This window comes from Prionailurus viverrinus, chromosome B4 (assembly GCF_022837055.1).
Source record: "Prionailurus viverrinus isolate Anna chromosome B4, UM_Priviv_1.0, whole genome shotgun sequence".
NCBI classification, from domain to species: domain Eukaryota; kingdom Metazoa; phylum Chordata; class Mammalia; order Carnivora; family Felidae; genus Prionailurus; species Prionailurus viverrinus.
The window spans coordinates 138,987,582-139,014,937 of NC_062567.1; the positions used below are offsets into that span (position 1 = coordinate 138,987,582).

Genomic DNA, 27,356 nt, shown 5'->3' on the forward strand with positions numbered 1-27,356 from the left:
CTGGTCTGAGCGAGGGACCGAGTTCGCTGGTCGTGGAGCACATCTTCCTTCACAGGACGGGAGCAGAGGCCAGGCCTCGGGGACGTCTGGGACTTGTCCCTGACGCTCTCGGTGCGGAGGCCCCGCCCTGGGGAGGGGAGCCTGGGGTCCAGACCTCTGTGCGTGCCTGCCTGTGACGGCCCCACACGCTGACGCCCTGCGGCCTGTGGAAGGGGCTTCCTTGTGGCCCATGCGGCCCCACGATGCCACCCAGAGTTGTCCTAGAAATGGGAAATGGGTGCACAGGCCCCTGTCCCGCACTGCTCACGCTACCCCAGGGGCAAAAGGGGCAGCGGTGAACGCGTGGGACCCAGGGCCCTTCTCCGGGCCTCAGGGACCACTGTTCCACAGGAGCGGCCAGAGCCTCACCAAGCAAGCGGTTGGAAACCTTCGTGGGTCAGTGAGAATTCTCTGCTCTCAGGCAACACGGGGCAGCGGCCTCATGTACAAAGTGCCGTCAGGGGTAAAACGATCAAGGACTTCTGGTGGCAACAACAGCATCGGGCCCAGCTGGGGCCTGGGCGGCGGCTCGAGTCCCCCCACCCCCCATGTCCTCTCGCCCCCTCCCCCCCCACCAGCCAGAGCCCAAGGCTGTGCAGGAAGAGGGAGCCCTGCAGCGGGAAGGAAAGGGAACCGGCCATGGGGAGCCCGAGCTGCGTCTGCCGCACACCCAAACCAGCCTTGCCAGAGACACGCCCTTCCTCTGGAATCATTGAACTCAGACCCACGTGAGACACCGGCCCCTCAGAGGCTGCAGGTGGGCAAATGAGAATTGTTGGTCCTGCAACGGACAGGGACAGGGCGGGAGGGGAGGAAGATAAGACCTTCCCCACGTTGGGGGTCCCAAGGTCACCTCAGGACCTCAGGGCACTAATCAAGGCTCTGTCCCTCAGCCCACTGCTGCCGCCCTGGAGATCCCGTCCTCCCGCTTTACAGGTGGGGACAGGGGCCCCAGTGGTGCAGCCCAGAGCCCATGCTGGCGCCCTGCCCGAGGATGGGGCTCTCCTGACCCCAGACCCCTCACACTTGCGTGCTGTGGGTCAGCTGGTGGCAAAGGGGCTGCACCTAGGAACAAAGCTGTCGCGACAGGAGAACATGCTGGTGTTGCTGCTTCAAGAAATATCCACTTGTGGGGGTGCCTGGGTGGCTCAGTGGGTTGAACGGCCGACTTTGGCTCAGGTCATGATCTCGCGGTCCGTGGGTTCGAGCCCCATGTCGGGCTCTGTGATGACAGCTCAGAGCCTGGAGCCTGCTTTGGATTCTGTGTCTCCCTCTGCCCCTACCTGCCCCCTGTCAAATGTAAATAAACGGGAAAAAAAAAAAAAAAAAAACTTTTGGCCTCCTGCACTGGCTGCCCCAGAGCCAGGCACTCTGAGTGGCCTCGTGGGACAGCTGCTGGAGTCCCAGTGCCAGTGCCCCTTGCCCCCACCAAAATCACACCCACTGGGCCTCACCCTTGCCCCTCCTCGCCAAGGGGCCGAGTTTTCCTCTGTTGCATCCCCACCCCCGAGACTGTGGGCCCAGAACTGACCCTTCGCTCCCACCCACACTGCGTCCCAGGGCTGCAACCCCCTGCCGACCCTCCCCCCCTCCCCACCAAAGGTCTGCACCTGCTCAGCCCTGCCCCGCTCTGCAGTGACTGGATGTCCACGCTTGCAAGAGGCCACAGGTGCGGGGCTCGTACTGTGGAGAGGCAGGCGCCAGAGCAATCAGGGTCCTACAGGCAGCCAGGAGCTGGGCTGGCATCGCGCAGGGCGGGTGTCCCAGGCCAGGATGCTCTTCAGCAACGGTCCAGAGGGGTTATCGGGGGTGGTGGAAGACCAGGTGGGGTCATTCTGCAGAGGACTCGGTGCACCTGGGCAGGAGGGCACTGAGTGCAGCTTCGCTGGGCCTGGAGCAGGCAGGAGACGGGGTGGGAGGCCAGGTCCGGTGACCAAGCCGGAGGCTCTGCTGAGCACAGGATAAAGCGCACGGGGTCTGCCCTTGACAGAGTCCCCGCCTACAGGAGGCCAGGCCACCTACAGCAGCGAGGACTCCTGGGGAAACTGAGCGAAGAGGTTCCTGCAAGCAGGTACACTGGGCTTAAGTTCTGTGCTTGGGGATCCTGGAAAGGAAATTTGGAAGCCGTGTACTGTCACTTACTTTAAGTGGCCTACCGTTTTTCTTCTTGTTTACAACTACTGGTTCCCAGCACGTTGTAAGTGCCCCGGTCCACTTAAAAAGGACCCAGCAAGTTGACCCTTTGTGGCTGGATGCTCTGCCTTATTCCCCCTTCCCGTAGAACTTTGCCCGCCCAAGTATATCCATGGCAAAATGTACTGGGTTGAACGTTGAGGGCATCACAGACCGTCTTCTCCGGGGCACGCAGTGTGTGTGCCAGCCGCCCACACCCCACAGATGCCCCAGGCATGAGCTTTGGCTCCTGAAGAATGAGCAGAAATGACAGAGGTGTGAAGCTGTACCCCTGGGACGGTGGCTGCTAGTCCCCAGAATGAGGGGACAGAAGGGAACAGAGCTCCCAGCCAGCCCATGGTCAGTGTGGGGTAGAATGACCCTGTGCTGTTTTGTTGGTTCCTACTTGGCCTCTTGCTCACTCTCTGCTTCTTCTCCAGACCAAATATGTGTATTGAGGCAGCCATTTGTGGGGTTTTTTTTAATGCTTATTAACTTTTGAGAGAGAGACGGGGGAGGGAGCAGAGAGAAGGAGACAGAGGGTCCGAAGCAGGCTCTGCGCCTGACAGCCCAGCCCGGGCCTTGAACTCATGTGCGGTCAGATCATGACCTGAGCCAAAGTCAGATGCTCAACCGACAGAGCCACCCAGGCGCCCCCCCAGCCATTTGTTTTCAAGTTAATTTTTCTTAGTAATCTTTACACCCAATGTGGGCTCCGACTCTGAGCCCCGAGATCAAGAGCTGTGCACTCTTCTGACTGAGCCACCCAGGTGCCCTGAGGGAAACACTAGTTTTGATCCGTGAAACCGTAAGACTGAACCTGGTAACAAGAAGTTCACCAGGATTCTTGTTCTTTAGTTACCGTAAGTACTTAATCAAAATGACACACGTGTGTTGTAGGTGTTCGTGAGTAAACGCAGAAGTAAACTTGCGCTGGGAAGGCATCGGTTAACACGCTGTCCGTGTTTGTGGCAGAGCACGGCTTACAGCTGCAGTAAGGGTCCATCATTACTTCGGTTTCTGGTTTCTGGTTTTGCCTTTACAGAGATGAGTGGATTAAACGTTGGCCACAGTACTGTCACTCGATCTCTCAGAACCCCTCCGTGTGTGAAAAGCCACATGCTAATGTCTCACCACAAGACGGGCAAGCTGTTCCCCAGTGTGGTCCTCCCTGGAGACAGGATTGTGGAGCACGATCCCTCCAGTTCAGCCTGGCCGAGCCAGCCCGGGGCGAGGACAGCAGTAGCCCCTGTTCCCCAGTGCTTCCTGCATATTCTCCTGGGGGGAGAACAAAGGAGGGCTGGGCTCCAAGTCTCTGCAGGGTTTGAGCCCGGCCCGGGGTGTCATCCCCGGACACTCTGCTCTGGCCCCCACCCCAGCCCCATCCAGGCTGGGGACCGAGGACAACAGTAAGACAGCTGCTGCCATGGGGCGGTGGGGGGCGGCCTCAGCTTGCCTGGGTGCCCCTCCCATGATGTCCAGACACTCCCCCGCTGGGTGGGAGGACAGCAGCCTAGCCTTTCTCACAGCATGCAGGGTCACCGCCACGACTGCACTCCACAACCTGCTGATGCCCACAGGCCAACTCGGCGATCACACCGAGGTCAGCAGCGTTCCTCTGCACCAGATTAACCAGCCAAAACACATCGCAGAAAATGGGATGCCGTGTACAGAGGAACAAAAATGACGTCTAGGACATGACCTAACAAACCCATGCAACAGTATTTACAGAGAAATGATTATACTTTGATGACAATATATAAAGAAGATCTAAATACATGAAGAAACATACTATGTTCATAGATAGGAAAACTTAACAATTGTCCACATTTCAGTCGTCCCCAAGTTAGTATACGTTCAAGGCAATCTCAGTATTCCAGCTAGATTTCCTTTCTGGAAACTTGACAAAGTCTTTCTGAGACGTATATGTGGAAAAGGCAAGGTCATGAGTACCTAAATCGTCATTGAGAAGGGGTAAAGGGGTACCTGCCGATCCATATATTTGGTATGTGACAAAGCCATCACAAGGACAAACCCATTCCAGATGTGGTGATGACACCTGGTGGTCTGAGAAAGGATATATTGCTTAGTCAACAGTGTGGGGAAAACCAGCTCATTTTATGGAGAAAAACTAAGCTGCATTTCTACCTCCACACGTGGTCTTCCAGCTAAAAATGTAACTGCTAAAGGAGTAATGCTACCTATGGAATTTGCTTGGGTTGCAATCTTCTGGTACAGTCATCTGAAATCCCCAGAGCAGAGATTACTTCACCAATTCACGGCAACACCGAAATGAAGCACATTTCAACATATCTGCTTGAAGGCCATGGAAGAATGAGTGTGGAGGGTAAGCTGTCCTGCTCCTAGAGGGACACTGGGATGCCTCTGAGATCTCACAAAGAAAAAAACTACAAACCATAAAACAAACGAATAAAACAGTGGTCTTGACTACATCTAAATCGAGGATTCCTATCCAGATCCCATGGATAGACCCAACAGACAGACCTGAAGAAGGCCTTACAATGGATTAACCAAAAGGCTGATGTAAGTCCAAGACCTCTTCCAAATGAACCACAGACAGGGACGCTCGATGTGCAGAAGGCTTGACCAGGCGATAACCCCACTGGTAACCAGAAAAAGGCAAACTGAAAACACTGAAACCACATTCCAGCCCTTAGAATGGCACATACCAGAAAGCAGATAATGACAAGAGCTGGGAATGTTAGGGGACAGAACCTCTTTTTTCTGGGGAAGAGTGTGGTCCAGCCTTTCTGGAAAGCAACCTAGTAAGTGCCCAGCAGGACCGCTGGCAGGGGGAGGGGGGAGGAGGGGGGGAAGGGGGAAGAGGAGGGGGGAGGAGGGGGGGAGGGGGGGTGTCCCAGAGGGCTGTAGGGATGTCCATACCATTACCCAGGGCCACCTGGGTTAGATGGGGAGTGTTTGGGATATCTAGGGACCATCTAGGTTATTTTTGAGGGGGTCTGGCTTATCTGGGGGGGGGGGGTCTGGATTATCTGGGGGATGTGAGGGTTATGGGGGGGGCATCAGGGGTCTGGGGGGTGTGGCTGGGTTATCCAGGGGCAGCTGGGCTTTAAGGGAGTTGGGTTGTATGTGGGTGTCTGGGTTGCAGGGGGTGGGTGCCCGTGTTACCGGAGGGATGGGAAATTGAAGGCAGCCCCCTCAGTAAGTAGTAGACAAGTAAAACGGGCTGGAAGCCAAGGGTGGGCATCCATCATTCAGAAACATAATCTTGAAAAGTGCGGAGAGGGGCGCCTGGGTGGCGCAGTCGGTTAAGCGACCGACTTCAGCCAGGTCACGATCTTGCGGTCTGTGAGTTCGAGCCCCGCGTCGGGCTCTGGGCTGATGGCTCCGAGCCTGGAGCCAGTTTCCGATTCTGTGTCTCCCTCTCTCTCTGCCCCTCCCCCGTTCATGCTCTGTCTCTCTCTGTCCCAAAAATAAATAAAAACGTTGAAAAATAATTTTTTTTAAAAAGAAAAGTGCGGAGACCCTCAAGAAAGGTGGAGACATGCAGAGTGCGGACAGAGTGCAGGCTTGATGCCGGGCGCCCCCTCTGTCAGCCCCCACGCGGGGCTGTGGGCTAACTGGCTCACCGCAGTGGTCCGGGACCTGTGAACATTGGTGCCCAGGACACAGGAACTACAGAAGCAAGTTAAAGCTGCGACCAGAAGTATCTCACAAAGGCAGCACATGTGTGTCCCAAAATAGTGGGAAGGGGACCGGCCATGAAAGAATCCAAGGAAACACTGACGAACCGCCGCGGGTCTTGCAGGCAGCGGGGCAGACCCCGAAGTGTGCGCGCAGTTGTTCGGGAGGACGCCCGGCGAGTGGGTGGGTGGGGGTCGGTGGCGGGGACGAAGGTCAGGAAGGGGTGCCAGCACCCCAGAGCCTCCCCCGGGAGCTGGCACAGGCCGGCCCCCAGCGTCTCTGTCGAATGAGGCAAAGGGACAAGTGGCTGGGGCGGGTGACGGGGAGGAGGTGCAGGGCAGGGTAGGAAGCGGGGCCGCGGGAGGTGATGCGGGGCGGGCGGGAAAGACGCCCCGCAGTGTCCGCGGGCCGCGGCCCCAGACCGGGGAGGGGTGCCCAGGCCCCCGCGCGCGCGTCCAGGCTCCGGGCAGGGAGTTGGCGGAGGCGGCCGGAGGCGGGACGACGACACCCCCTCCTCGCCGGGGCGGCTCCCGCGGCCACGAGCCGGGCGAGGCCCCCACCCTCCCCCCACCCCGAGCAAGAGGAGGAGGGGCGAGCCGGCGTTAATTCATTTTATTTAATTTAAATCTTTTTTGCAAAGTCATCGCCCGCGCCGCAGCTGCGTGGCGGGGGGAAGGGGGGGCGGGGGGCGGGGGGGGCGGAGCCACGCCGCGAGTCGCCGCAGGTAAACAGCCCCCTCCCCGCGGTGGGAGCGGGGCCCCGGCCCCAGCCAGGGACAGCGGCCGCCGCCCCCGCCGGAGGGACGCGCCAGGCCCGGCCGGGGCTGCAGCCGAGGCGGGGGCGGCGGGGGCGCGGGCGGCCGGACCCCTGCCCGCGGGGGCGGCCGAGCGCCCCCCACCGCCGCGCCGGCCCGGCGCCCGCCCCCGCCGCGCCCCCCGCCCCGCCGCCCCGCGCCCCCCGCCCCGCCGCCCCGCCCGCGCCCCCGGGCCGCGCCCCCGCCCCCCATGCACCACCTCCTGCAGCAGTCGGCGGACATGGCGACCGCGCTGCTGGCCGGGGAGAAGCTGCGCGAGCTGATCCTGCCGGGCGCGCAGGACGACAAGGCGGGCGCGCTCGCCGCGCTGCTGCTGCAGCTCAAGCTGGAGCTGCCCTTCGACCGCGTGGTCACCATCGGCACCGTGCTGGTCCCCATCCTGCTCGTCACCCTGGTCTTCACCAAGAACTTCGCAGGTGAGGCTGGGGGCGCGCCCCGAGTCCCCGCCCCGGCGGCCCGCCGCCGGCCACCCGCTCGGGCCCGGGCTGGGGCTGGGGCTGGGGGTGGGGGTGGGGGGGCCTCCCAGCGCGCCCCCGAAGGCCGCCCCCCTCCTCCCCGCATCGTCGCCCCTGTGTCGCCAGGCGCCCGGGGCTGCCTGCGAGACCCCCACCCCCCGCCTCGGATGCATTGTTCCCACTCTCCGTGCGCGCCCCGCCAGCAGCGGGTGGACCCGCCCGGGACCCGGTGGTCTCAGGCGTAAATGAGGCTCGGGGTCTGGCAGGCGAGCCCGGGAGGGGGAGTGGGCAGGCTCTGAGCGGAGGAGGAGTGGAGAGAAGGACAGCTGATGCCAAAGGCCGGCAGAGCGCCCGCGCGGCAGGCGGAGTGCGGGGGGTCGGGCTCGCCGCGAGGGTCCCTGAGAAGCGGGCGGGTTCCGGCCGGCGGCGGGCAGAGGCCTTGGTCCGGGCGCCGCGAACCCGCGAAGGGACGCCGCGGAGGTCCGGGAGGCTGGGCCGAGCACCCTGCTGGCGGGCAGTGGACCCTCCTGGCCAAGCCGGAGGCGGGGAGCCGGTGAGGCCCGTGCAGGTGGAAGACGGGGCTCGACAGGGGCAGAGACGGGAACCAGCACAGGGGGAGTCCGAGATGTCGAGGCCGCAAGTGGCTGTCAGGGGGGCACCAGGAGGACCCTAGTTGAGGTGGGTTGAGGAGTGGGAGGACGCACGGAGCCGGGGGGCGGTGAGGAGGAGGAGAGTGGTGGGCAGTGCCCCGGCCCTCCCTAAGGAGCCGGTCGGCCAGGCGGAGGCTGCTGGCTGGCTGGCTGGAGGCAGGGAGTGGCGCCCCCCCACCCAGATCTGGCTGGTGATGGGTCCAGGGGGGCCCCTCAGCATTCCACTGGCCACGCTCGAGGGCCAGAGGTGCCGGCCCAAGGCAGAGGGGGTGGGGGCTCCTGTGCACCCCTCCAGGAGGGACATGTGACCCTGTCCCCTGAGTGACATTGGCAGACCTTCTTGCACTCTGCCTTGGTTCTGCCCCAAAGGGCTCGCTTTCTAGGGGTCCTCATGACCTGGGAACTTCAGACCTGAGTGGAGTACGTGCCCAGACACTCAGACACGCCCAGGACAGGACATTCCCTCGGGGACGGGAAGCTCCACGCGCTCAGACACAGGTGTGACCCACAAGTGTCACTCAGGGCACATGTGGATATGTTCCGTTTCTAACGCTACTGGATCAAATATGCACAAACTTGGTGATTCAAAACAACAGAACAGCTGTCACAGTCTGGGGACCACAGGTGCAAAATCCAGGTGTGGGCGGGGCCTGGCTCCCAGAGGCTCCGGGGAGGGTCCCTCCTGTCTCTCCAGTTTCTGCGGCTTCCTCACCCAGTCTCTGCTTCCATTTTCACAAGGGCACCTCCTCCCTGGGCGTCTGGGTCCAAATTCCTCTTTTTTACGAGGACTCCAGTCATTGGGTTGGGGCCACCCTACTCCAGTGTGATCTGATCTCGATCACATCTGCAAAGACCCCATTTCCAAACAAGGTCAGATTCACAGGTACCAGAGGTCGGGACTTGGAACATCTTTTCGGGGGACACGATTCTGTCCCCTACAGATGTGCACAGTGGGGCAGGCTCAGGACTGTCATCCTCAGGTGACTCTCCTGTCTCCTCCATTCTGAGGTTCTGTGAGTCCAGCTCACCCCGTGTGGAGCCTCAGCGCCCCTCTGCATCCAGCCAGGCTTGGGCTGTTGGCGTTTCCCAAGTTCATCCTTCCTTCATCCCTGGTCCGGGGGGCGCCCTGAGCCTTCCTGTGCCGGCCTGCCCCTCCACATTGACCTACATTTGCACACTGACATGCATGCGTCCACCTGGGCCCCTGAGCATGGACAAGGCAGGCCTTGTGAGCCTGGCCCCCTGTGACCTGGCATGCCCCGTGGAACACGCCTGGCCTTGGGGGTCCAGGGCTGCCCCAGGATAGTGTGTCCCAGATCACGGAACGAAGCAGGGCTGGTACCAGCTGATCAAGTGTTCTCTCTTGCGTCGCTGAGATGCGTTGCTCCAGCGGTCGCTCCCCTCGCCTGGACTAAGGTTCGAGCCAGGACAGTGGCTTTGTCATAGTCTGAAGTGACCCATCTCCTGGTGCTTCACACAGAGCTTAGAAGCACCCACATCCCCTCCCCCTCCCCAGGCCCAAGGACAGTGGGGCGCAGGAAACAGCGCCCTGCAGGCAGGAACCACATGTCCACAGGGTGAACTTCCAGGAGAGACCCTGCGACGACATGGGGACGGGCTGGGGCAGGACTGCAAGAGGGACATGAGGTCAGAGGCTCTGGAGGCCCCTCTGCCCAGCCGCCGCCCCGGACAGGAGCACACTTGGGGACCCCGTCCCCCCAGCACCATATCAGCATCCATCTGTGAAGGTGTCAGCCCAGGGGCAAGGGTCCAGCATGCGCCCTGTGGCAGCCAGAAGGATCCATGACCCGCCTGCTGGGAGCTGGCTGGGGGCACGGGCCTCCAACACTCCCCCGCCGACCCTGCCCAGGGTGGATGCCCGGTGCCTGGGTCCTCGCTGCGTGAGGGTCCCCCTGGAGCAGGGTTTGCCCATCGGGGACACGACAGTAAACATTGTGGCACCACCCAGCATGGTGAGGCGCTGATGCGGTGGCACCGGCCTCCTGGCCTAGAACCTGGCACATCCCCAGGGTGGGGGGCAGCGGGCAGCAGGAAGACCCCATGGCTCCCGGCCGGGGTTGCTGCGAGCAGCACCCCCCACACACACACACACCGGCACCGACCCCTCAGCAGTGGACAGAGGGGCCCGATGGGCAGACAGCCTCAAGGGAAGCCGGGTTCCTCAGACGTTATACGGGGTCCGCGCAGGGGAACCGACAACTGCATTTTCTTGAAGTGGCCCCACGTGACCTGGGTGTGCCACTCTAGCCTGGAGGCGTGCAGGTGTCCCCAGAGTGTGTGCCCTTTTCCAAAAGAAAAGAAGGCAAGCGCTTTGCCCCTCCCAGGACTGGTGAGCCTGAGGTCCTGGGGGGTGGGGGTGGGGGCGCTGAATGGTCTCGGGGGAGGGGTGCCACACATGTCAGGGGCCAAGTCTCCCTGGGAGGACGTGGGGGCCACGAGCCAGGTCTGGGGGTAGGATCTTGGCAGCACTGGAGGAAGGCCGCTGACCCGCTCTGCATGGTGAGAGGGGTCCAGCTGGCCCGACAGCAGAGTGGCCGGGTCCTTCAGCGGCCGTGAGCCTGGGGAGCCAGTGCTGCAGACGGCACCGAGCCTGCCAGGTGGGGGCCCCCTGCAGCACCAGACGCATTCTTTTGCTGTGGTTTTTGTGCCCGTCATCACCGGGGAGGGAAAACAAAGCCCAGGGACGGCCACTTTTCCCGCAGTTCGGGCGGCATCCACTGTTCCTGGTGGCAGACACTGCGGTCCTGCTGGTGAGGCTTCGTGTCAGGTTCCAGGTCCCTGCCCTTGCCCGCCTAGCGTCTGGGATTCCCAGGTCTGCCGTTCTCCGGAACAATGGGTCTTGGACGGGCACCCCTCACCCCTGCAGGGCAGGCAGGGCCCACATCTGTAAGTGCCCCTGGCCAGGTGGGACCTGCCCCGGCCATCTGCCCTCTTAAAGATGAAGCCGCGGGCAGTGCAGGGCCAGGGGTCTAACTCTGCCGCCGGAAAAGGGCCCTGGGCCGAGGGGCCTGTCCTGCTGCCCTCTGGGATTGGGTTTCCCCCGGTGCACACAGAGACTCTTTGGATATGGAGAGGGACCTGAGGTTTGAAGTGCAGGTCAGTCGCGGGTGGGGGTTGGGGCTGGCAGGGCTGTACCCCCCCCCCCCACCCTGTGCCACAGCCAATTGCTGGGGGGGGGGGGGGGGGGGTGGAAACCTGGGTGAGACCTCCGTGCCCCGGGCTGGTTGTAAGGGATGGAGCATCTCCTGGGCCCCGGAGCCTTTCTGTGTGGGGAACAGCAGGCCCCAGCCCGAGTCTCCTGTCTGCCCCCAGAGGAGCCCATTTACTGCTACACGCCGCACAACTTCACTCGCGACCAGGCGCTGTATGCTCGCGGCTACTGCTGGACGGAGCTGCGGGACGCGCTGCCCGGCGTGGACGCCAGCCTGTGGCCGTCGCTGTTTGAGCACAAGCTGCTGCCCTACTCGCTGCTGGCCTTCGCGGCCATCATGTACGTCCCCGCGCTGGGCTGGGAGTTCCTGGCCTCCACCCGCCTCACCTCGGAGCTCAACTTCCTGCTGCAGGAGATCGACAACTGCTACCACCGCGCCGCCGAGGGCCGCGCCCCCAAGATCGAGAAGCAGATCCAGTCCAAGGGGCCCGGCATCACGGAGCGCGAGAGGCGCGAGATCATCGAGAACGCCGAGAAGGAGAAGAGCCCGGAGCAGAACCTGTTCGAGAAGTACCTGGAGCGCCGCGGCCGCAGCAACTTCCTGGCCAAGCTGTACCTGGCGCGGCACCTGCTGATCCTGCTGCTCAGCGTGGCGCCCATCTCCTACCTGTGCACCTACTACGCCACGCAGAAGCAGAACGAGTTCACGTGCGCGCTGGGCGCGTCCCCGGACGGGCCGGCAGGGGGCGCGGCGGCGGGGGCGGCCGCCGTGCGCGTCAGCTGCAAGCTGCCGTCCGTGCAGCTGCAGCGCATCGTGGCGGGCGTGGACATCGTGCTGCTGTGTGCCATGAACCTCATCATCCTCGTCAACCTCATCCACCTCTTCATCTTCCGCAAGAGCAACTTCATCTTCGACAAGCTGCACAAGGTGGGCATCAAGACGCGCCGGCAGTGGCGCCGCTCGCAGTTCTGCGACATCAACATCCTGGCCATGTTCTGCAACGAGAACCGCGACCACATCAAGTCGCTCAACCGGCTGGACTTCATCACCAACGAGAGCGACCTCATGTACGACAACGTGGTGCGGCAGCTGCTGGCCGCGCTGGCCCAGTCCAACCACGACGCCACGCCCACCGTGCGCGACGCGGGCGTGCAGACCGTCGACCCCAGCGCCAACCCCGCCGAGCCCGAGGGCTCGGCCGAGCCGCCCGTGGTCAAGCGGCCGCGCAAGAAGATGAAGTGGATCCCCACCAGCAACCCGCTGCCCCAGCCCTTCAAGGAGCCGCTGGCCATCATGCGCGTGGAGAACAGCAAGGCCGAGAAGCCCAAGCCCGTGCGCCGCAAGACGGCCACCGACACGCTCATCGCGCCGCTGCTGGACGCGGGGGCGCGCGCCGCGCACCACTACAAGGGCGGCGGGGGCGACGCGGGGCCCGCCCCCGACAAGAAGCATGCGCGCCACTTTTCCCTGGACGTGCACCCCTACATCCTGGGCACCAAGAAGGCCAAGCCCGAGGCCGTGCCCGCCGCCGCCCTGCCCGCCTCCCGGAGCCAGGAAGGGGGTTTCCTGTCCCAGGCGGAGGAGTGCGCGCTCGGCTTGGCCGCAGCCCCCACCAAAGGTAGGCAGCCGGGCACCCCGGGCCCCGGGGAAGGCGGTCCCCCCTGCGCGCCGTCCTCCCGGAACTGTGTGAAAGGCGCTGAGGAGCCGGCTGGGGGGGAGGGGGAGGGGGGGGCAGCCTCCAACCTTGAGGGGACATTGCAGGCGGGCCCTGCCGGCCCCCGTGAAGCAGATAGGAGAGCCCCAGGGGGATAGGACAGTAGGATCACTCCCGCTCCAGAGAAGGGTCTGGAAATGGGCACTGCCGCTCCCGAGGCCGCGGGAGATTGAGCCCAAACAGGCTGAGTGGGAGGTGGTGGCGCAGAGGGGGTCGGCCTGGCCCCGCCTGGCTAAGGAGGCTGAAAGAGAGAGAATCAAGCCCTCGCGGGACACGGGGGGGGGGGGGGGGGGGGGGGCCTTAAGCCACAGCCCGCCCTCCCACGTCCAGCCTGCCTGCCGCGGTGGGTCTGCCCCGGTGGAGAGAGGGGTGGCCCGAGGGTGTGACGTGCCTGTGTTCCTGGCTGTTGGCAGACGCTCCGCTCCCCGAGAAGGAAATCCTGTACCCCGCAGAGCCAGCCCGCGCCACGCTTCCTCCCGGGGGCCCGTTTCACGTCTGCTCGCCCCCCGCAGCCCCCGCCACAGCTCCTCTGTCGCCAGCCAGCCTGGGCAAGCCCGACCCCCTGGCTATCCTGAGCCGCAACGCCACGCACCCGCTGCTGCACATCAGCACGCTGTACGAAGCCCGGGAAGAGGAGGACGGGGGCCCCCGGGCACCCCCGGACGTGGGCAGCCTCATCGCCATCCCCCCGCCCCAGCAGATGCTCATCGCCACCTTTGACGAGCCCAGGACAGTAGTGAGCACTGTGGAGTTCTGAGGGGCAAGGCTGCCCGGCCGCCACAGAGCAGCGCATGGCCCGGCAGTGCCGCTGACCGCAGACCCGAGTGGGTGTGGCCCCTCTGCTTTGCCCCCCAACCGCCCGCACCTCCTGGCCTCCTGTCCGCATGCCACGGGGCCCGGCACCTCGCCCACCCGGCCCCCGAGGCAGCACCGCCGGGGTGCCGGCCGGGCCAGGGGCTGGCCTCGACCCCAGCGGAGCCCCCAGCCGGCAAGGCCTGGAGCCGCCTTCCCCCTCCCCCCGCAGCAGGCGCTCAGCTGTGAGATTGAAGAGTGTATTTTTTTAGTCCATTTTGTCTTGGGTCCGGGATGCCGGCCCTGAGGGGCCAGGCTGTGGCAGGACGCCTCTGGTCCTGAGCCTGGAAGGAGGCTGGGGGTGAGCACACCACCAGGCCTAGCCGTGCCCGAGGGGCCATGCTCAGGTTTCCCCGCTGCAGGGACCAGGAGCCCCGGGGCGGGAGGTGCCGGGGCCCACCCTCCATCAGATCAACATATGCACTTTCTCCTCGTACCCCGACATACCCGTACTTTATTTTACTATGATTACTGTAACTACCGAGTGTACGTATTATCAGGACACAGGACGGCGTGTGCGTGGGCGCGTGAGCGAGAGGGCGAGGGCGCCAGCGTGCAAGTGGATGTGTGCGTGAGTGGGCACGAGCGGGCGGGCGCCAGCGCGAACGCACGGGTGTGTGACTGGGCACGGGGCTGAGACGGTGTGGACGCCAGCGTGCAAGGGAAGGAGTCCAACGCAATAACCACGTCCCCCCACCCAGGCCACCAGCCCCCCACCCGAGGGCCCACGCTGCTTCCCGTGGGCACCCAGGGCTGGCGCTCGGAGGGTCTGTCCCTATTACCTCAGCCACGGTGACAACGTGACAGTATTAACAAGGTAGCACCGAGCATATCAATAAATATTATTCTGATACCGCCCGAGTCCCGTGTGGTCCGTCTGCAGGAGGCCTGTGCTCTGAGCTTCCTGCGTCAGGGCGCCTCCGCTCACCACGGTCACGGGAGGCCGTGGGAGGTGCCCCGCTGCCCTCCAGGTCACCTTGGGGGCTCTACCGCACCCACAGTCAAGCGTTTATCACTTGTGGTTGACAGGTCGTGGCCTCTAACATGCCCGCCCTCTGCGCCATGGGGTGACTCAGGTGAGCCCTGCCCCATCGGGGCTCGCAGACGCAGCAAAGACAAAGGCATGAGCCCCCAGGAAGCTGTCCCCTCCATCGGATGCTTGGGGGGCAGGGGCCTGTTGGGTACACTCAGGGGAGCAGGGAGAGCCGAGAACACTTCCCGGAAGAGGCACCCTTGATGTGGTCTGGGGGTGCTCATGATATTACAGGGACCCAGGACAGGGCACCTTCAACACTGGGCCCAGGACTCAGCTGGGGCTGAGGGCAGTCCCATGGGTCCACCTTGCAGCCACACGCCCTCCAGTCCATGGCTGATGACCCCGAGAATCTGAACAGGGGCTCCTTGGAGGCAGCGAGCTGGGGCAGCCAGACCAGCAAACTGTGGGCGCTAGGGCAGGCGGGTGCTGGCCTCACACGGTCAGGCTTGGCAGAGATCAAGCGGGCCCACTTGCTGTGCCACAAAGACCTGACTGGCCCGGCCCCCTGGGATCCCCTCTGCAGGCCTGTCCGTGGGGGGAGCCTGACCTTCCCCAGAGCTGGGTGATCACTCAGAGACACAAGCAAAGGACTGCATCCCTCCATTGACTTTGAACGCAAGTTTCACCATCACTCTGGTCTGGGGAGGCCAGCAGATCAGGGGACAACTGCCATCGGAAAGACAGCTCATCACTCACAGGTCCCAAGGGGAGGGGGCACGACGTGCCCAGGCTGGGGGCCACAGGGGGAAGCACCAGGCGGTCGGGAGGCAGAGCGGGAACGAGAGAGGGAGACTTTCCTGTGGGTGAGGCAGGTGCAGGCTTAGAACTGGCTCGTGTGAGTCACGTCCGCGGGCCCCGGGGTTCCCCTAGTTGTCGGGCACCCACCCTGGGTGGTGGGGGCAGGTGACAGAGAGTGTGGGAGTCCCACAGAGGGGGTGCTGGGCCGACTCTGGATTGGCCGGTTTGCACACGGGAGTTTGTTGTCTCTAGGAATTAGCCAGCCCGGGGAGGAGTCGGCACAGCCCGGTGTCAGAACACGAGGCAACGAAAAGGCATCATTAATACACCCTGTCCCCAGAGAGCACCCCTCCTCACCTGAGCCACGACACTCCTCCCGGCCTGGCATCCCAGGCCGTGAAGCCCACCGCCCCTCGGGTTGGCACTCACTGTTTCCATGTGTCCAGGGAAGAGACCCTGTGTCCCCGTAGGACCTGAGCAGCCCAGCCGGTCCTACAAGGTGGGACCGGCCCCTGGCCCCTCGGCAGCGCCCCCCTTGGCCCCCCGCCATCAACTGGCCCCGTGACCCTGGGCGGGGTGGCTGTGTCCACCTGGGGCACTCAAGTCGTGCTGGCCTCAGGCAGCTGCTTTGGCCACAGCCTCCCTGCCGTTTCGTGAGTGGAGCTGGAGTCCCCAACCCTCCAAGGCCACGCTCACCTCCCCACCGCCGCCCGTCCACATGCAGAGCTCAGCCGGGCCCCGCTTGGCTCATCCTGCCCCGTGGCTCTGCTCAGAGTGGGCTCAGAGTGGACGCGGCCCCAGGGCCCCGCAGAGGCGCGGCGAGTCTGCCTCACGCACCCTTCCTCCCGCCAGCGAACACAGGTACCGCTGGGTGAGGGACATCCGCACACACGCAGGTCCAGGCAGGGCTAGGGGCACCCCTGCTGGAGAGTCCCCCCGGTCCCACGGAGCCACCTCCATGTCTTGGGTGAGATGGCTCTGCCAGGCTGCCAGCCACCCGTCCCCTGGGCCAAGGCCGAGCAGGACACTTCAGACCCAGTCTCATCCAGAGGTCTGTCCTTGGAGTGTGACTGAGCCCCTGCCCTGGTTTGTTGGGGAAGAGGAGAGCCCCCGTAATCATCCCACAGAAGCACACCTCTTAGCGCAGGTGCTGAGGGATGCCACCCGACCCGGTGAGGGCAGGGGGGCGCCCCACGGGCTCCAGTGTTCATCTGAAGCCCCATCTCCTCTCTCCTTCCCTCTGGCCAGGACACTGTGGCAGGTGTGGGCAACCGTCCCCGGCTCAGAGGAGACGGCTCAGGAAAGACCTCGCGCTCCATCCCACACGCCCCAGACGGGCCACGCCAGCACCACGGGGGCATCTCAACCAGACTCACTCCAGACCCCGGGGAAGTGCCCCCACCCCTCAGCATACTGCCTGGCAAAACCCTGCTGCTCTCCTATGTGAAGATGGCCGAGGTGGTCGGGAGGACAGACACGACCGGCCCCCAGGGGAGAACGGTAGCTGGACACGAGCGCGCACCAGAGGCGCACGGGCCAGAGTGTCCTCCTTTAGGACAGAGGCCACCCGGAGGCCAGCTAGGCCCTTTGGGGACCAAGAAGCTGCAGGAGAGAAGTGTCAGCCCGGAGGCCCCACATGCAGTCTCTCGTATACAGAGCTCAGCCGGCAAACAGCCCAGCCTGCCGGCCAGCGCCCCAGCCGCACAGCAGGAGTGGCCGGGGGATTGCCTCCCACATCAGCTGGACCCCAGGAGAAACCCCCGCCAAAGAACGGGGGAGCCTGTGACCCCTACAAGCCACCAGTGCCAGAGCCGCTCAGAAGCCTGGGACTGCGGCCACCGCCTCTCTTCCTGGAACCTGAGGGGAATCCCGGTGCCGGTCTGGACTGGACTATCCCCTCACTCCCAAGCGGGTCCAGGCTGGGGGCGGGGCAGCCTGCTCCAGGCAGGCACTACTGAGGCCCCCACTCCAGCCAGTGGCCCCAGAGAACGGCCTGTCCCAGGGCCCCGAAGTGCAGACATGTCTCCCTCTTCCTTTTCTAAAGGGCTTCCCTCCCTGCTAGTCACCAGCTTTCTGTGGAGACTGGAGTCCTGGCCCCAGGGCAGGGCCAGAATGTGAGGGCCCCTGAGTCAGGTCTAGGATGTCTAGGATGTGGGCACAAGCTCAGTGGAGCTGGCTTGGGGGGGGGGGGGGGGGCGGGAGGAGGGGAGGGGGCAGGATGGGGGGCAGCAGCCCCCGGGGCCCCCACAGCCCCCCGCTCGCCGCCGCTCCAGCGCCCAGCAATGGGGGTCAGGGGTCGGGAGCGCTCCGCATGCGGAGAAGAGGGAGGGCCGGCTCAGGACGCCCCACTGCGGGTGGTCGTGGGCATTGAGAGTCCCCCTCCCACGCCCCACAGCCCACTTGGCCACATGGGGACGACGAGGGGCCGGAGACTTGGCGGTTGGAGCCCCTCCGCTGGCAGTGGGACGGGAGCTCCAGACGCACCAGGGTCCGCCTGTCCTGAGACCCTCCCCCTCCCCGTACAGACCTCCGGGGTTTGGGGTCCAGGTCTCAGCCTGGTCGGTCCCACCCTCCCAGGGGACCCAACCCACTAAGTCGAGGGATGGCCCGGTCGCCCGCGGGCGGGAGTCTCGGCACCCCCCCAACCCAGGATGAGTCACGCGGGCGTGCTCCACAACCAGAGTTTTCTGCTCCTCGCATCTCACCAGGGGCTGCAAGCCTCTCCGTGGACATTACCCGTGGAAACATCATCCCTTTTCCAGACTGGGAGCTGCAGTCAGAGAATTTAAGAGTGCTCGGACACAAGCCCGGGGACTCGAACTCATGTCTCCACCGTTACCTCCTTCCTCCTGGAACCGGAGGCGCCGGGGGCGGGGCAGGGTGGGGCGGGGCTTCTCGCGCGCGGCCCCCTGGGAAGTGTAGTCCGCCGGCGCTCGCGCGCAGCCCCCTGGGAAGTGTAGTCCGCGGGTGGCTGCGCGCGGACCCCTGGGAAGTGTAGTCCACCGGCGCGAACCGGGCGCGCCGACGGAGCGGACGGGCGGCGCGTGGAACTGCGCTTCCCGGCATGCCGAGCGCCGCCCGCCCCCGTCCCCGGGCCGTCCGGCCGCCCCGCCCCCGGTCCCGGCCCCGGTCCGCCCCGTCCGGTGGGGCGACGAGCCGCATGGAGGCCGGCTGAGGAGCGCCGCCCCGCCTCGGTACGCTGCGCGGCGAGGGTCCCGGCTGACGGGCCGGGGGCGGGGGCCCCCCCCTCGCTCTGGGCCCGGCCCAGTCAGCCCCCAGCGTGGGGCCTGGGGTCGGAAGGGTCAGCCCTGGCCCGTGAGGAGTGCGCGCGGGGCCGGGCAGGCGGCCGGGGCTCGCGGGGACAGGGGGCGGGCGGAGCAGGCTTGCGGGCTCGGGTGGGGCCCCCGGCGCGGGGGCCGCGGGCGAGAAGCGGGGGCCGCACCTCTGCGGGTGGAGACCCTGGGCTCTTCCCGAGTGCCGGTGGCCTCTGCCCGTCAGGCTGAGCGAGCGGGGCTGCCATATGGCGGGGTGGACGGCGCGGCCGAACTCCGCAGGCCTGCAGCAGTCTGCGCTCTGTTTCCGTGAAGCGGCTTTACTGAGCTGTAACTTATGTGCCACGAAGTACCGCGTAGGAGAGTCTCCGTAAAACTGTCCCAGCACAGGCAAGGCTGCCTTGGCTTCGGCATCTCAAAAACAGCCAGGAAGTCTGCTCGGAAGTCCTTGCCACCTTTGGAGATCAGGACAGCCTCGTTAGGAGAATGGGTGGTTTCCAGGTGGAAGCCTACTTACTGGCTTTGGGGTTCCCTGGAGAGGAAGATGGGCAGGCCGCCAGGCTCACTGCTTTCTTGGGCAGGCTCCCCTCTCCCTAGGTCTCTTGTCCCCGTTGCTCTCCTGCTCGCCCCCTTGCAGTGTGACTGGAAGGGAGCCTTGACCCTAGGACCACTGGGCAGTCTTGCAGGCTGGTGGTGTTCCCTACACAGCGCCCTGCAGTGGTGATCAGGGCGGGGGCCCAAGGTTGGGCGGGGTGCAGGCTCCAGCAGGGCCAGCCAGGGGTGGTGGACAAGGAGCCATTCAGGCCTCCAGCCCAAATGCAAGTTGGCCTGTGGCCTCTACCCCAATCCCAGACTTTGCCACACTTCCATAAAGCAGGTGCTGCCAGACCCGGGGGTGTCCATTGCCAGGGGGGCCCAGGCTTAAGAAGTGGGGGTGTTGGGAAGTTCAGGGCTTTGGCCACGTCCCGCTGTCTCCCACTTGGTCATTTGTGTCTGCAGCCTGCTGGTCTGTCCGGTCTGGGACTTTTGGCTTCCTGAGCAAGCCCAGTGGGTTGGTTCGGAGAGGCGGGCTTTTCTGGGAACTCCGTTTGGTGCCAGTCAGCCCTGGCCACACTGAGAAGCGGGCTGGGATCCGGGGGGCAGTTTGTGGCTTCTCAGTTTTTAGAGCATGGAGGGGGTGGTGATGGTGTCTCAGTCTGCTCTGCAGCCATAACAGAACCGCAGAGACGAGGCTTAAATAGCAGACTGTTTTCTCACAGCTCTGGAGGCTGGGAGTCTAAGATCAAGGTGCCGGCCAACCTGGTTGCTGCTGAGGGCTTTGTCGTCCTGGCTTGCAGACGGCTTTCCTCTCCCTGTGTGCTCACATGGCCAGCGGCCTGGTGTCTCTTCTCATAAGAGCCCTAGTACCATCATGGGGCCCTACCCTCATGACTTCGTGTAACCTTAGTCACCTCCCAGAAGTCCCACCTGCAAACACTGTCATCATGGGGATTAGGGCTTCAGTACTGAACTCCGGGGGACACAATTCAGTGCATAGAGGTGGGACCCAGGAGAAGGTCGGCTGCCTGGGCCGGGCAGGCAGGAACCTGTGTCACTCACACTGACCTGTCCGACGTTCTCAGCTTCCATCCTGAAATGCACACCCGGCAGGACAATTTCCGACACTTCGTCCAATGCAGAACCGCTTAACCCGCTACTCTGATTTGTGTCTCAGGGCTCACAGCGCGGGTGGGACCCTGACGGAGGCGGGGCTTTCCTGTCCTTTCAGCAGGCCCTTCGATGGAGTCCTGGACAAGATGGGTCCCAAAGCTGTTGGGGATTCCCGCTGCTTTGGAATCTGACTTCCTGGAAGTGTGCGGGTGATTGTGCTGCTGTCCTGTGTGTGCAGGACTATAATTTCTAGAGCCAAATAGTGGTGTGGCCCTTTCCAGAGAAGGAGACAGTTGGGGAAAACTCACGTTTCAGTGTCTTCTGAACCAGATTGCTGGCCCTTTTCCTGCCCCGACAGGAGTAAGTGCACAGAGGTCTGGAGGTCACGGGCTGAAGTGAAGACTGAGTGTGGTACCTGTCTCGCAGCCAGGAGAGGGCCTAGTGTGTGCAGACAGATGGGACGGCTGGGTGACTGCTCTGAGCACCTCGATCCTAGAGGCGGGAGCTGAGTCCTCGCGGGCTGAAGGGTCCTGCCCGGGGCCTCGCCGCACCACGTCACTGGCCTTGGCCGGTCTGAGGTCTGGCCCAGCGTGCCATCCCCTGCAGCCTGGTCGCTGGCATCTGGCCACAGGTCGTCTCCATGGACAGTCCTGCTTGGCAGCGACAGCCGGTTGGAGGGGGATGAGGAGGCTCTTCCTGCTTCGTGCCAGGGTCACAGGCTCCCAGCATCGGTGGCTGTGGCCCGGCCAGGTAGCAGGGCCACGTGCTGGAGCGTGGATTCAGGAGGGGGCACGGGTATCTCCCCTGGAGGGTGTCAGCCAGGGGTCTCCTGGTCCCCGCAGCATGCGGTGGTGGAGGGAGCTGTTGGGACCTGTAGATCCGGATAGCGTGTGGCGGGAAACCAGGAGGCACGTGGACGCCCCACAGCAGCTACCTGCGGGTGCAGGGAGTGGAGGCTGAGCCCAGAGGTCTGCGGGAGGCGGGAGGCACTTTGCTGCCCTCCTGGCAGCTGGGAGAGGCTCAGGCCTCAGCTGTAAATATTTGAAACCGCATATGGGGGTGGGGGGCGGTTAAGCCATTGAGATGACATCCTACGAGGGTATTGCCAGGGGACCCCGCCCCCGCAGCGGAGGGAAACCAGGGTATGGGAAGGTGTGTGGAGGCAACAGCCTCAGACAAGGAGGCTTCTCAGAATCTCAGACTCTTGGTGTTGAAGGAGCCTCGGTGGTCTTCCGGCCTGACTAGGCCAGGCGCCCACCTCTGGGGAGCAGCTGCAGGAGGCGACCCGGGTGCTGCGCCACAGTGGGGGGCCGAGCCATTGCCGACTCAAGGCTTGTCTGCCACCCCCGGCCTGTAGGATGCAGGACCTGGAAGGGCCTCCCCAGAAAGGTGCCCCTGGCCCGCACAGAGTGGGGCCTGCCTGTCCCCTGTGGGCACAGAGGGTCGTCTGGCCGGAGGGAGGGGGAGGGAGGGAGGATGCGCCCTGGACCTGCACCCTAGACCTGTAGCCACCACACCGTGGGGGGGAGGGCTGAGGCACCACAGTGACCTCCGTGGTGACCTCCCGCTTGCGTGTTCTTACAGGAGCCTTCCTGCCAGGGCACAGGATGTTTTCTTAAAAAGTTTTTCTAGTACCTTGGCAGCGGTGTGCTGCTTGGGAGAACTGTTTGCTTTTTTGCATGGAGCCTGACAAAGGGCCATCGTCCCGGCTGCCCTGCTGGGCCGGCTCTGGGGCCTGGGGGTTGGGGGGGCGGGGTGGCAGGAGCTCCAGTGACCGCTCAGCCCCACCCCTCCAGCTCCAGGCTCCGCTTCCTGTTTGCATTTCAGTTGGCACCTTGCATGGTGGAGTGCTTTCCTTCTGTGAAGCAGGAAGAAGGGGCTTTGGGGATCCTGGACAGGAGGTACTGGGGGAGGGGTGCTTAGGAGGCCAGGCCCTCCTCCCCTCCGCAGCCACCCCTTTCTGCTGGCCCGGAGAGGCCGGGGCCCAACTGTGTCCTCTAGCCCTAAGCCAGTTCCTCTTTTAGAAACTGGGCCATCCTCTAGAGGGGCCGCCCCCTCCCACCCTCGGTCAGCCCCGGGGCATGTGAGAGTGTTGGTTAAACTGGGAGGGAGCCCTGCCCTGCCCTGCCCTGCCCCGGGCTGCCTGCACGGGGGTGCGCGGTGAGCCACGGGTGGTCATGGCCTGGGTGAACCCTGTCTGCTCCCTGCTGCTGTGTGACCACAGGCCTGAGGGACAGGAACCTGGCCCGGCGTCGCACTGGCCTTATCATTTGCCCTTCCTTCTTGTGAAAGTTTGAGAGAAGTGTGCAGCCCCAGGAAAACGGGTGAGGCGAGGGTCCGTGGCGCCCTGGGGCAGCCGCACCCCGTTCCCCCAGCACTGCCCAGAGGCACATGTAACACTCATGGGCTGGGTGGGCTTGAGAACCCAGCCATGGTACCACGGCCCAACTTCAGACAGGTCGGGGTGTTTCCCTAATCCCACAGTCTGCACGAGGTCCCTGGTCAGACTCCTCGGGGGGCCTGGTCGTTTTGAGCTGCGCTCAGAGGTGGCCCTGGAGGCAGCAGCAGACCCTGGCTTGAGTTTCCGCGGCGTCTCGGGGAAGCCCGGGTGAAGCCCGCGTTGGCGATGCTGCTGTCTCGCGCCTGGCAACCAGAACCACACGTCCCGGTACAGGCCTCGGGCCCCTCACTCCCCTTGGCCCCAGAGGTCCGGATGGTACGCTGTCCTTTGTCCTGGTGACAAAGCCCTTTCCAGGAAGTGCGCCTGCTGTGCCCACATGACTGTCCCCCCCCCCCCCTAAGCTCCTGGCTCCTTCTGAGGGGGGCGGCTGGAGAGCCTTGCTCCTTCCTGCTTCCGAGATGCTGACGCTCACACTGTGGCTCCCGACGGGGCAGCGGCCGTCGCGCTGAGTCTGAGTTCCAGAGACGCCTGGATGACTCCCCTGAAGGCATTCAGCACCTACTTGATACTCAGACTCTTGTCTTCTGCTGGGTTTTCTCACCTGTGGGAGTTTGGCGCAGTGTGTTTTGTTCCAGAGCCGTAAAGGGAACGTCCCGGTCTGCCTGACTGCCCCTCAGGGCTGGTCCCTGAGCTCCAATGCCTTGCTCTCTGTGGGGTAAACGGGAGATGGGGGTGACAGGTCTGCTCGGCAGAGGACCCCCAGTTCACTGGCGGGGGCAAAGCCAGGCCTCTCCAGCTCTGTTCTTAGCCCCGTGGTGCAGGGTTTGTATGCCGCTCACAGCCAGACTCTCACACCTGCTGTGCCGGCCACAGGGACCCTGGACCCCGGCCGTCCGTAGCTGGTGACTGACAGGTGTCAATCTGGAAGGGCAGAGGCGGTAATGCCACCCACGGATCTTTCAGATCAGACTGAGCCCCGTGGTGCCCTGAGCCCCGTGCGCAGGTGAAAACGTGCTTCCTGTATTTCCTCAGGTATCCCTCATCAGTGCCAGGAGCTGCCTCCCAGCCATGGAGGGGGAGGAGGAGCGGTCACCTCAGGAGGTCAGAGCCTGGGCTGGATGCTGGGCGGGGGGTAGGGGGGCGGCTGCTTCCTGAACGACCTCGGGCTCGGGGTCTGGCCAGCTGCTCAGCAGAGTGTGGGTTCCCCCTCAGCGTGGTCGCCTGGGGTCACCGTGGCTGCTTCTATGCATAGAAGAGCATTATGTGGCTTTTGGAGGGCGGGGGCTGGGTTCTGGGTCAGCCAGGGGGACCTGGGGGCAGGGAGCCCTGGGGGTGGGCCGTATCCAAGGAAATGATCACAGAGATTTCATCCCGGGGAGCACACGGAGTTCATGGAGCAGCAGCCCCTGAGTTCTTGATGGGCCCGCTGGGGACAGGTGGGTGCCAAGTGTCCCGCAGCCCCCAGGGAGGGTGGTGCCCTGACTCAGACACTTCTGTTCCCTCTGCAGGCTGACACGGAGCCCGTTGTCCCAGTGGGGTCTTCCGAGGTGGTGCCCAGGGTGCTTTCCGGAGAACCCCAGAACCTGTGTGCGTGCTCCCTGACACCATTCAGTGCTGGGGAGCCGGTGGGGGGGGGCAGCTCCTGGCCAGGCGGGGCTTGGGCTGAGTTTGTGGTGAATGGGGTTCCCAGCCAGCCCCAGGTTGTTGGGTGGGAGCCTAAGTGCTTCAGAGCTGCCCTGGGGACCTCGGCCCTGCATGGTCACGGCCATCCCCGTCCTGGCTCCCTCGATGCCTGGGTGATTCTCATCGTGGAGACTGCAGACCTCGCCAAGGCCCAGGCCCCTTTTCACGGGGAAGGTCTGCTCCGACGGCACCGTGCCGGTCGCGTGCGCTGTAGTGAGCAGTGCTGAGTGTGGGTGGCGGCCCATCGAGGCCGGGGGAGCCCCGTGGAGAGAGCTGCTCAGGAAGGTGGGCCCCGGTGCGCACGGCACCCCAGCTGGCCTGCTGTCCTTGCAGCCGACGCCGACGCTCTGTCCCTGCTCCTGGAGATGAAGCTGAGGAGGCGGCGGGAACGGCCCAGCCTGCCGCGCACCGTGACCGAGCTGGTGGCCGAGGACGGGAGCAGGGTGTACGTGGTGGGCACAGCCCACTTCAGCGATGACAGCAAGAGGGACGTCGTGAAGGTGAGGCCCGCCACACTGGGCTGGCCTTGGGCCGAGCGGCCCCTTCCCGTGAGCCCCCACTTCCTCCTCCGCGACGCCAGCGCCCCTCAGAGGGGAGGTTTCTGATGCCGGGGAAGCCTCGCAGCCTGGGCACTTTTCTGTTTAGCGATCGGCGAACTTTTTGTAGCTTCTCGGTTGCTTCCAGGAACGAGTTGTGGCCACAGCAGCCGAGGTAGCCCCTGGGGCCGGGCCTCCCTGCGGGGCCGGGGCCGGGCCGGGAGCAGGGCCCCGGGGCTCAGCCGGCATGTCTGTTGCAGACCATCCGGGAGGTGCAGCCTGACGTGGTGGTGGTGGAGCTGTGCCAGTACCGCGTGTCCATGCTCAAGATGGACGAGAGCACGCTGCTCCAGGAGGCCAAGGAGATCAGCCTGGAGAAGCTGCAGCAGGCCGTGAGGCAGGTGCGGCGCCGGGCGGCCTTCCGGTCAGCAGCGCGGTGCCCCGCCCACCCTGGCCGGAGGCAGGAGAGGGGCTCCCCTTTACGGGGTTTCGCACGAGGGAGGACAGGCGGGTGGTGCTTCGGCCCCGAGGCGAGGGCCGGACGGGGACCCCGGGGTTCGCCGAGCGGGTCCTGGGGCACGGGGGAGGGGGGGGGGGGGAGGGGGTGGCCGCAGAGCGCGCTCCAGCCTGCCTGCCGGCTCCAAGTGCCGCTCCGTGTGCCCCTCGGGGACACGGGCGGGGGCGGCTGGAGGGAAGTGGGGCCTCAGCATCCGCCGTGGCTGCGGCCGCCTGCCCAAGGCCCTTGCTCGGCCCCACGACGTAGGCTAGGCCTGTGCTCTGTGCCCACGCGGCCGTTGACCCTCGGTCCCCTCCCCTGCAGAACGGGGTCATGTCTGGACTCATGCAGATGCTGCTGCTGAAGGTGTCGGCCCACATCACCGAGCAGCTGGGCATGGCCCCCGGCGGCGAGTTCAGGGCGGCCTTCAAGGAGGTGGGCCAGGGTCCGGCCGGGACGGGGGCTCAGGGCATGGGAGCCGCCCCGGGGCTCAGGCTTCCCCAACCGACACCCAGCCCCTGCCCCAGGCCAGCAAGGTGCCTTTCTGCAAGTTCCACCTGGGCGACCGGCCCATCCCCGTCACCTTCAAGAGGGCCATCGCCGCACTGTCCTTCTGGCAGAAAGTCAAGCTGGCCTGGGGCCTGTGCTTCCTGTCAGACCCCATCAGGTAGGGCCCCTCGGCCTCCGGCAGGCAGCCCCACCCAGGAAGCGGGGCCCAGCCCCCGCCGCGTGGCACGTTCCCCCTTGTTCTCGGGCTGAGCCTCCTCAAACAGGGCCCTCCCGCTCCTTCCTTCCGCCGTGATCCCGAACAAAGAGGGCACCGAGGTCCCTGCCCTGGGTCAACAGCACCAGCCTCCCGCCGGCCGCCCCGTGCCCACGAGGCTGGCAGCGTGCCCTCTGCCCCCAGCAAGGACGACGTGGAACGCTGCAAGCAAAAGGACCTGCTGGAGCAGATGATGGCCGAGATGGTCGGCGCGTTCCCCGACCTGCACCGCACCATCGTCTCGGAGCGCGACGTTTACCTGACCTACATGCTGCGGCAGGCCGCCCGGCGCCTGGAGCTGCCCCGCTCCTCTGACGGTGACGGCGACGGCGACGGCGACGGCCGGCCCCGGGCGGGGGCTCCCCAGGCGCCGTGCCCGCCGGGCGGGGGCTGATGCTTCCCTTTCCCCACAGCCGAGCCCAGGAAGTGTGTCCCCTCGGTGGTGGTGGGCGTCGTGGGCATGGGCCACGTGCCGGGCATCGAGAAGAACTGGACCACCGACCTCAACATCCAGGAGATCATGACGTGAGTGCCGCCCACGTGCGCCCTGCAGTCCCTGAGCACGGAGCCCGGCAGGGTCGCGGCCAGGCTGGGCTGGGGGCTGGGGGGCAGCGTGTGCCCCCCAGCCAGGCCCAGCCCGCCCTCCCTTCCCCAGCGTCCCCCCGCCGTCCATCTCCGGCAGAGTGTCCCGGCTGGCCGTGAAGGCCGCCTTCTTGGGCCTGCTGGGCTACGGCCTTTACTGGATGGGGCGCCGCGCCACCAGCCTGGTCCTGTCACTGCCTGTCGCTCAGTACTGTCTGCAGAGGGCGTCCGCAGTCCGGCCGCGCAAATAGGAAGGACCAACGCGTGGCGGCTCCCGTGTCACCGCTGAGGGGCGCTGGGGCTGGCCCCCCCCCAACGAGGAGCGGCTGGGTGCCACCCCCTGTGGGGGTCCAGGCCCGGCCACGCCTCTCCTCCCCCAACCCGCCCAAATAAAGAAATATTTAACTGCTCTGAGCTCAGGCTTCCCAGCAGCCCCCTCCCCACCCTCATCCCCGGCCCTGCAGGGACCGCTCTTGGGGTTCGTGGGCATCAGGACGCGCTGGTGGGGGAGGGGCCAAAGGTGCACACCGCCCCACCCCCATCCCCGGCCCCCAGGTGAAGGGGCGTGGTGGGCATGGCCAGCCATCCCCTACCTCACTGTGCCTTCTCACGCGCTGGCAGCAGGAGCCCTGGCCCGGGAGCGAGTCCCAGTGGGTTCTGGGCC

General features: G+C 64.8%; 2 protein-coding genes across 7 annotated transcripts; both read left to right on the forward strand.

Annotated features, from left to right (window-relative positions):
• Positions 1-6,881: 6,881 nt before the first annotated feature.
• Positions 6,882-14,343, forward strand: PANX2 (pannexin 2). The gene is made up of 3 exons (XM_047868596.1): positions 6,882-7,107; positions 11,130-12,587; positions 13,097-14,343. The coding sequence occupies exons 1-3, from the start codon at positions 6,882-6,884 to the stop codon at positions 13,438-13,440; spliced, it is 2,028 nt and encodes a 675-aa protein (XP_047724552.1). The 3' UTR covers positions 13,441-14,343.
• A 4,071-nt stretch (positions 14,344-18,414) lies between these two features.
• TRABD (TraB domain containing) lies at positions 18,415-27,082 on the forward strand. 6 transcript variants are annotated; one of them, XM_047867366.1, is made up of 11 exons: positions 18,462-18,503; positions 22,059-22,132; positions 23,665-23,733; positions 24,141-24,219; positions 24,649-24,815; positions 25,112-25,252; positions 25,672-25,782; positions 25,863-26,014; positions 26,162-26,427; positions 26,524-26,635; positions 26,766-27,082. In XM_047867366.1, exons 3-11 carry the CDS (start codon positions 23,701-23,703, stop codon positions 26,941-26,943), a joined length of 1,239 nt encoding a protein of 412 aa, XP_047723322.1. In that variant the 5' UTR covers positions 18,462-18,503; positions 22,059-22,132; positions 23,665-23,700; the 3' UTR covers positions 26,944-27,082. The 6 variants fall into 6 exon arrangements, with proteins under 6 accessions (XP_047723321.1, XP_047723322.1, XP_047723317.1 ...); XM_047867365.1 differs by lacking the exon at positions 22,059-22,132 and having other exon boundaries at positions 18,415-18,503; XM_047867361.1 differs by lacking the exon at positions 18,462-18,503 and having other exon boundaries at positions 18,538-22,132.
• Positions 27,083-27,356: the final 274 nt, after the last annotated feature.